Genomic DNA, 9,621 nt, shown 5'->3' on the forward strand with positions numbered 1-9,621 from the left:
GGAGTTGGGGAATTGAAAATTTGAAGTTTGAAACTCCCTAGCTTGTGTGGAAGTTTGAAGACTTTCCATGTGGGGCTTTCTCATGGTTTGAATTTGAATTTTGAATTTCTTTGGTCCTGTTGAACTTATATAAGAAGGATAAGTTTCCACTCTTTACCTTGCCTTTATTTACTCATTTGTAGTAATTTTTGAAGACAGAGTATTCTCTAGTTGAAAAGGATTCCGGCATTGCTTTGCACCATCTTCAGGTTGGTAGTCTTCTCCACTAGATCGCATGTTTTCATTCTTTGTTGAATTGTTTGAGTGTTCATGTATTTGGTTGAGAACATGATGAACTGGTTGAGCTTTTCTTCATGCCCTAGGAACTTCCTTATGTTTCGATATTTCATGTAGTGATAGAGTTTGTTTCTGTTTGTTGTAGATGTCAGAGTCTGGAAGTCCTAGTGATGAGGGCTCCTCTAGCTCTAGGTTTAAGCTAGCAATGTTGGAGTCTTCAGGGCCTTTGTTGGATTCTTGTACAAGAGAAACGTTGGATGATCTTCACAATTGTCAAACCTTAGCCAATATTGGTTCTTGCTCCTCCATGTCAGTGGGTGAGAGGGTTGTTTTTTACGCTATACCCATATTTCGCTCTGAGTTCGTAGCGGACCATTTAGAGAAAAATTTGTTAGATAGTGAAAAGCAGCTTGAGGCCCTAAGACAGTCATGTAGTATCCCCCACAGTGTAGGAATGCGTTTGGTACATCATGAAGAATTGCCCTCTGTACCACCCAAAGGTCATGTTGTGTTCTATACCCAAATTTTATTAACCTTAGGGGTGAAGCTGCATTTGCACCTGTGGTTACAACGGATGCTATCTTTCATTGGATATGCGCCTGGGCAACTCAATCCTGGTTTTTGGGATACCTTGATTATTTGGATGGTATATGGGTTAGGTAAGCCTTTCTTCCATCAATGGCGCTACTGCTATAAGATGCGCCCGGTGAAAGCAAGCCCTGGGTATGCCGAGTGTGCATGTCGGAGTGAGAGAGAACGTATTGTCTTTGGTAAGCAAAAGGCGTACTGCACTTGGAAAAATCGTTGGTGCTTTCTTTATAATGATTGGGAGCATGTTAGGGGTGTCACACCTAAGCGACGTGTTCCTACTCACTTCCAGATTGTAGGTTGTAATGTATCCATTATTCGCATTGTTTGCTATTTGTTGTGATTTCTTCTTGTGTCTAACATTTTCCTTCATGCAGTGACGCGAGGCACCATCACATTATCCAGACGGAAGCTGGCTGATGTAGAGAAGGTGTTAAGGATGCCTAAGGAGGATAGACATTTGGGCAAGCTACAACTTTTGTTTCGAAACTACGGTTTCCAACCCCTAGTGTCGGAGTGCCAAAGACAAGCAAGTTGTATCCTTCATTTTGCCCTCTCTTTTTTTTACAAAGTTGCATTCCTTACTCTGACTTTTCTTGTTCAGTGGAGAAAGTGAGTAAGAAATGGGGGACTAGCACCAAGAAAGGGAAAGCACCCATGTTAGTTCCCGTAGACGACATTTTGTTTCACAAGGGAGATCGTAAGCACCGGGTGAGGCCAGCCCCTAGACCTAAGTCGCAAGAGGAGGTCCTCAAGATTACTGCCTCAAAGAAGGCTGAAGCTGAGGCCATCGGGTGTGCTGCTGCCATAGTTGCAGGGGTCTTCCTACCATTGATCCCATCTTTCCTCCAACCATGGAGGACATTGACCAAGAAGGTGGCCCTAGTTCCAGCCATAAGAGGAAGTATAAGGAAAAGGTTGGCAACATCCATTGGAAGGATTTAAAGGTTGTCATGCAGCCAAGTAGTTTTAGGTATGTCAATAATTGCCTAGCAGGACGTCGATCCATTGTTGACGAGCTTGGCAAGCCGCTAGATGAGAACGAATCAGATCGTGACCAGATGATGAGGCTATCTTCTTATCTAGGTGTTACTCTATTATTTCTTTACTTTATCCCCTCTTTTTCCTAGTAGTGACGATCATCTTGTCATGTAGGTCATAACCGAGTACGATGATAGATTACGAGAGGTCGAGCGGTATAAGGCAAAGTTTAAAGAGAATAAGTAGCTTGTGAATGACGCCAGAAAAACAAGCAAAGCTTTGGCTGAGGCCATCCGCCTTAAGGATCAAAACTTCGAGAATTTGAAGAGGCGGAATGGTGAGAACATGAGGCTTAAGAAACAATTAGAGGCGACTGAGAAACAGTTGGAGACAAATATCCTCGACGTTTCCAAGGTTAAAAGGGAGTTGGATAGTGCCTTGGTTGAGGTTTCTGGGCTGAAGAGTAATATCCCAACTAAGAGAACGCTGCCGTGCAGGAGTTTTTAGGTTCTTAGGCTTTTCATGATGCCTTTAAACCTCACTGCATCCGGGCGGCTAATTTTGAGAAAAGGAAATGGATGGCCGTCTTTGAACGTTACGATGATGGAAGATGGATGAGTACTGACAAAGAGGTGAAGCCTTCGTCCTCGCAGTTGATCCTAGTAGTGAGGATGACTTTGATAATGAGGCTAGTGTTGGTGAGCAGTCTCGAGAGAGTAAGGATGGTTCTGGAGATCCCGAGTGATGCGAAAATTAACTTAACACACAAATTAACCCTCTTTTGACAATTGTAGCATATAAATAAGTAGGGATCGTTCTTACACCGGGGATTAGGAGGGATTGCTAAACACTCTAAACTGACTCAAATAAATAAAACTAACCTTTAAAACACTTAGACTCACTTAAAAAGACTCAAACACGTTCACAAGACTCAAAATAGGCTAAAAACACTCAAAACTGCCTTAAAAACACAATCTGGGCAGTTTTGAGCCTAAACACAAACTTGGACGAAAATTGGTTCTAACTTGACTCAAAACTCTTAAAAACACAATCTAAAACATATTTGGACCAATTAGACACTCTAAGACAATTGGGGATTTGGTTTTTGACGAAAATCAAACAAATAAAACAAATATGTAAACTAGGCAGATTTAGGCGAAACTGGTAGAATTAAGTGGATGGTGAGATGGCTAGGAGGTTTTTCTCCACACATGGCATACTTGCACATAACACAATTTTCAGTTGCTTATTCAATGAATTATGAACCTCAACACCCCAAGTTAATTAGGTACGCTTAAATTAACTCTCAGATTTCCCTTAGGCCATTGAATTGAATGGAATTAGCGCATTGCAATCAAATTATTCCTTAAAAGTTTTCTATATGAACGCGCATAAAAGAAAGACAATCAAAGATCATTAGATTCTATGGAAATCATAGGTGTTGACGAGGCATTCGTAACTATGAAAGCGCATGATACTTATGCCAAGAATTCACTTATCATAATTGTGACCAACAATCTTAACTACTCATGAATATAAGTTCCCAACGATTAGGTGAAGTTCCCTCATACCCTAGCATCAAGTTTATGCATGCAAATTAAGCGTGCACTCTCAATTCATATACATAAGCAAGTTTTAATTAAAACAGATAAGCAAATTGAATTCATCATTCATGAAATCACAACTAAAAGTAATCAAATCATCATGCAAATATAACCATGGTTTCGAAATTCCCCCCTAGCCAAGAGGGGATTAGTTCTTCATGCTTGCACAACAAAAAGTATTGAATTTAAACATTGAAATCATAAGAAAGATTACACCTAAACGTTCAGCAATTCCAAGATGGATTCGAAGCACAGATTGGCTCCTCTTCCTCCTCCTTGCTGCGGCACAAAGTGTGGGTGATGGAATTGGGGGTTTTGGATGGTGTTTCCTTGTTTAGAGGGATGGAGGATGGTTGATTATGGTGGGGAAGGTGCGGCAGATGTGTAGGAATGTGTAGGGAGGTGTATGGAGGTTTAGAATGGAGAATGGAGGTGCGGCACAAGGGTTTCTGAATAGCATAAGGGGGTGTTACGAATTTGTGGCTGAAAATATGTTTATATAGTCCTAGGGTTAATTAGATTAGGGTTACACTTAGCAGATTTTATGGATTAGGGCCCTAGGGTTTGGCACAAGTAAGTTAAATCCACTTAGGAGAGGGTTTGGCCCAATTAGTTTCATAAAAGGATTTGTGTAACCCAAATCCACAAGGAATGAAGCCTAACAAATCAGAATCCAAAAGGAAAAAGGTTTAGGAAATTTGTCCAAAATTGGGCCTTCTAGAAACTAGGTGTTTTGTGGCTGATTTTGGGTTTTGTAGAAGAGATAAAAGGGGGAAGGGTGTGGCACACTTTTAGGGTTAGATAAGGCTTCTAGAAATCATGTTTTTGGGTCCACTTGCAGCTAGGATTAAGGTGGAACAAGATTAGGTTAGGATAAGATAGGATGAGATAAAGTTTTGGATAATGTTGGATAAGGTTTTAGATAAGGTTTTGGATAATGTTGGATAAGGTTTTAGATAAGGTTTTGGATATGGTTTCCTCTTTTGAGCTACTTCCTTATCCACTTTGTCCTTAGCTTAGTTCCTTCCTCTTCTTATCACATTTCTAGCCTCTTGAAGTCCAAATTCGTCCATCCATATTGGCCCATATGCAAGTTATCCACATAGTGTCCAAAATTGCTCCAAAATGCACCAAAATGCACTTTCTTGATACTTTAACCCATAGGACCTACAAACACACGAAATTGAGTTGTAATACGACATTAACTAAGAAATAATAGCACAAATGCACAAGAATAAGCTAGTTAAGTCGCCTAAATATGCTCCTATCACCGAGGATGGTGGTAATGGCGATGCAGTTGAAACGCAGAGTGATATTGTCAGGGGTTTGGCTTCATATGAGGATGACTCATAGTGCCCTTTTTTCTGCATGTACTCTAAATGTACTAGTTTGTTGTTTATGTGGCATGTGACATGTACTCTGGATGTACTAGTTTGTTGTTTGTATAGCATGTGCCATGTACTCTGGATGTACTAGTTTGTTGTTTGTATGGCATGTGCCATGTTATAAGCCTAAGAGTTTTCTTGTTTGTGTATGTTTACAACCTTGTACTGTGCGTTTTGATGTTAATTGCCAAGTATTTGCACTATCATTGATGAATGTTTGGCTATGTTTGAATAGAGCCCTTGTTTGGATATAAGTCATGTTGACATATACTTAGACTTTATTTCATGTTGTAAGCATTCGTGTTGAAGCTTCAAACCTGAGCGTTTCAGTGATAGGGATGTAAGGGAGTTAGGACCAAGTTGTCTAAATCACCTCTTTATTGAATTGAAACCAAATGGCCTTCATTACATAGGATGCCGAATGGCCGTAGCCCAACACTTGTACAGTGTAAGTCTACTTGTAATAGTACTTCAAGTGATCAACGTTCCATAGATAGCCAAGGATCTTGCCATCGGAGCTCCTGAGCTTGTAGGAGCCAGGGCGACTGATGCCAATAACTTCAAACGGTCTATCCTAATTTGGGCTGAGCGTGCCTTCGCTCGGGACTTTATCGCAGAGTAGTCTTTTCTTCAATACCCAGTGCCCTACTTTGAAAGAGCGAGGTTTGACTCTTGAGTCATAGTAGTTGGAGATGCGCTGCTTGTAGGCGACATGCCTCAAGTGAGCCTGGTTTCTGTGTTCCTCGACTAGATCCAAGTTGAGGGTGAGTTGTTTGTCATTTTCACTTTGCATGTAGTTCTGGACTCGAAACGTTGCTTGCTCAAGCTTAACTGGGACAACAGCCTCTGTACCAAAGGCAATGGAGTTTCTCCTGTTGAAGTCCGATATGAAGTGCGGTATGACCAAAGAACCTGGGGTACAAATTTTGGCCAACAACCTTTAGCCTTATCCAAGCTGGTTTTCAAAGTGCGCTTGATTATTTTGTTGATGGCCTCGACTTGTCCATTAGATTGAGGATGAGCTGGGGAGGCGAAACATAAGTTGATGTTGAACTTAGAGCAGAACATCCTGAACTTCTTGTTGTCAAACTGTCGCCCATTATCAGTGACTATCGCATTGAGAATGCCAAATCTGCAAAGGATGTTCTTCCATACGAAGTCTTCTATTTTTTCCTCGGTAATGGTTGCCAAGGGTTCTACTTTGGCCCACTTTGTGAAGTAGTCAACTGCAACGATTGCATAGCAGACCTTGCCCTTCCCTGCAGGCATTAGGCCGACCAAATCAAGTCCCTATTGAGCGAAGGGCCAAGGGCTGATCATAGGAATAAAAGGCTTGGGAGGGGAATAATGAATATTTGCATAGCGTTGACACTTATCACATAAGCAGGATATTCTGATGGCATCTTGGTGGAGTGTTGGCCAGTAATATCTTGGGCGAAAAACCTTATGTGCTAGGGATCGAGATGCAGCATGATCTCTGCAGACTTCTTCATGTATTTCTCGAAAGACAATTTCAGCTTCCGCAGGTGTGAGGCACCATAAGTATGGTAGGTTAAAACCTCGCTTGTAAAGTTGGTCATTAATGATTAAGTAGCGGGTAGACTTATATCGAATCTGCTTAGCTTAGACTTTATCATTTGGGAGGGTGCCATGAGCAAAGAATTTATAAATCGAGGTGATCCAACTACCCCCATGTTGCAAGTTGCACACTTCTGCGACCATAGTGCTTGGTGCTGCCAACAATTCGACATGAATTTTTCTCCCAATCTTGTCTTCCATTGCTGAGGTGAGGCGAGCCAAAGCATCTACATGACTGTTTGCCGATCAAGGGACTTGGGTGATCTGGTAATGGAAGTGTTTGAGCAAAAGCTGCGTTTGCGCAAGATATACTGCCATAGAGTTATCCTTAGCGTCAAAGTTGTTCATGACCTAGTTAACCACCAATCGGGAGTCATTTAAGATATTAATTTGTTTAACTCCAATGTGTTTGGCCAAACGTAAGCCTGCTAAAAGGGCCTCATACTCGGCCTCATTATTTGACGCCTTGAATTTGAAGCGAAGAGCATACTCCATTACCACTTTGTCGAGGGTAGTCAGGAGTAGTCCTGCTCCATAGCCCTGTTGGTTGGATGAGCCATCAACATATAGAGTCCATACTAGGAGTGTTGGTTCTACCTTTCGAGTTTCCGGAGGTAATGAAGCCACCGCCTTAAGTGTAGGAGAAATGTCAACAGGATAAGTGAATTCGACGATGAAATCTACAACTGCTTGGCCCTTCTCAGCTGGTTTTGGGTGGTAGGAGATATCAAGCTCACCCAGTGCTATCGCCTATTTGATCATTCACCCCGAAGTGTCAGGACTTTGAAGTATTTGTCGAATGGGGTGATTGGTAAGCACGATGATGAAGTGTGCTTAGAAGTAGGGGCGAAGTTTCCAAGCAGACATGACTAATGCTAGAGCTAATTTCTCAATGTTAGAGTATCGTGTCTCCGCATCTTGTAGAGCTTTGCTAGCATAGTAGACAGGTCGTTCAATACTACATCCCTTCGAATGAAGACAGAACTAACGGCTGAAGCTGAGACAGACAGATGGACAATTAGGGTGTCACCAACTTCAGGTTTGGAGAGCAGATGGGCTTTACTCATGTACTCCTTGAGGTTCTTAAATGCTTCAGCACATTCATCAGTCCACGTAATGTACTTCTTACTTCCCTTAGTGCTTTGAAAAAGGGAGCGTATTTGTCTGTGGCCTTAGAGATGAACCTAGTCAAGGCTGCCACTTTGCCAATAAGGTTTTGGATGTCTTTTAAAGTTACCGGTTCTTTCATGTCAATGATTGCTTTGATCTTCTCGGGGTTAGCTTCAATGCCTCGTTGGCTAATCATAAGGCCCAAGAATTTTCCAGAGCCCACGCCGAAGGTGCATTTGTTGGGGTTTAACCTCATTCGGTACTTCTTCAGGATAGAGAAGGTTTCAGACAAGTTGGTGATATGTTGGTCAGCATGTTTGCTTTTTACTAACATATCATCGACATAAACTTCCATGTTCTTCCCAATCTGTTCAGCGAACATCAAATTGACTAATCTTTGGTAAGTCGCCCTTGCATTTTTTAGGTCGAATGGCATGACTTTATAACAATATAGTCCTCTGTCAGTAGTGAAGGCCGTGTGTTCTTGGTCCGAAGGGTTCATGAGGATTTGGTTGTACCCTGAGTAAGCATCCATGAAGCTCAAGAATTCGCACCCTGTTGTAGTGTCTATAAGTCTATCAATGAGAGGAAGAGGAAAACTATCCTTCGAGCATCCTTTGTTTAAGTCGATGTAGTCAACACACATTTTCCACAAGATCTTTTGAAGCAAGAGACTTTCCTTGGTCAGATTTTTCTTAGTAAGGACCACATTTGCTATCCACGTTGGATAATTGACTTCACAGACGAAGCCTATGCTTTTGTTTTTCAACTTCTGCCTTTATTGCTTCGTATCGTTCAGCGTTATAAGATCTTCGCTTCTGTCTCACTGACTTGGTCTTGGGATCAATACTCAAGTGATGACAGATGATATCGGGATAGATGCTTGACATGTCCTCGTATGACCAGGCGAAGACTTCAGTGTTCTTTTGCAAAAAAGAGATCAATGCCAACCGAATGGGTGGTGACAAAGTGGTGCCAATTTTCACTATGCGGTCTGGATAATCTTTTGAGATAGAGACCTTCTCCAACTCTTCAGCAGGTTGTGCTTGTTGGGTGAAAGAATCATCTCGGGGATCGTCGGGTTAACTGTTACCACCGTGAAAATCCAAGTTGGCTTTGTTCAAGCTGGTATTTATAACTTGGTCATGTATAGAAAGTGTTTCTTTGGGCACATGCAAGTGTTGTTGCTTGACTGAAGTGTTGTAACATGATCCTGCACTAAGTTGATCTCCTCTGATGTAACCATTTCCATAGGGGGTTGGAAATTTCATCAACAACATATGTGTGGATACCATGGCCTTGAGATCATTGATGCCTGTGCGCCCAAAGATGACATTGTATGCCGTTGGGCAGTCAACCACCAAGAAGTTAGTGGTGATGGTGGCTGTGTACAAGCCTGCACCGATGGTAAAGGGTAAATGTACGCTCCCTAAAGGTTGCACGACATCACCAGAGAAGCTTATCAGAGGAGAAATCGAGTGATCAAGCAAGTGTTCAGCTACATTAAGTGTTTTGAAACCTTCAGCAAACATGATATTGACCGACGCCCTTGTGTCTACCAGGATCCGTCGTACGTCAAAGTTGGCTATTTGAGCCTCCACAATCAGTGGGTCATTGTGAAGATAGATGATACCTCTTTCTTCCTTAGGGTAGAAACATATTGGATCCCAGTTAGGCTTTTGATACTTGCCTCCCCTAATGTCTTCCACGTGAAACACTTGGTGGCCAGGCTTCAACGTTTGTTCATTGTTTTTCATGGCCCTGTTGGAAGATTCAGATATGGGTGTGCTACTGTTTATGGAATATATCACATTCACGTGGCGTTGGTTGCGGTTATCCCTTGAAGGGTGGGGGAAGAACTAGTCAATTTTTCCTTCACGTGCCAAAGCTTCAATATGATCACGAAGGGTAACACACTTCTTGTTGTCATGGCCATTATACTCGTGGTTACCACAAAACATGCATGTGTTCTTCGTGGACTTGTAATCTAGCTCCCTCGGCCTTGGCTTCGGTATCAAGTGAGTTATACTGGGGTAAATGGCCATGCATGTGGCGTTCAAAGGTGTGTATGTCTCATACCTCGGGGTATGACCCATCTT

General features: G+C 42.1%; 2 protein-coding genes across 2 annotated transcripts; both read right to left on the reverse strand.

Moving 5' to 3' along the window:
* Positions 1-5,408: 5,408 nt before the first annotated feature.
* LOC148699247 (uncharacterized) lies at positions 5,409-6,103 on the reverse strand. The gene is made up of 2 exons (XM_088693948.1): positions 5,773-6,103; positions 5,409-5,680 (listed from the first exon to the last, which is right to left on the reverse strand). The coding sequence occupies exons 1-2, from the start codon at positions 6,101-6,103 to the stop codon at positions 5,409-5,411; spliced, it is 603 nt and encodes a 200-aa protein (XP_088550074.1).
* Positions 6,104-8,604: 2,501 nt separating this feature from the next.
* Positions 8,605-9,279, reverse strand: LOC148699248 (uncharacterized). Its single transcript, XM_088693983.1, has one exon. It carries the CDS (start codon positions 9,277-9,279, stop codon positions 8,605-8,607), a length of 675 nt encoding a protein of 224 aa, XP_088550109.1.
* Between the last annotated feature and the right edge of the window lie 342 nt (positions 9,280-9,621).

This window comes from Pyrus communis, chromosome 1 (assembly GCF_041283825.1).
Source record: "Pyrus communis isolate YQ-2024b chromosome 1, ASM4128382v1, whole genome shotgun sequence".
Lineage (NCBI taxonomy): Eukaryota > Viridiplantae > Streptophyta > Magnoliopsida > Rosales > Rosaceae > Pyrus > Pyrus communis.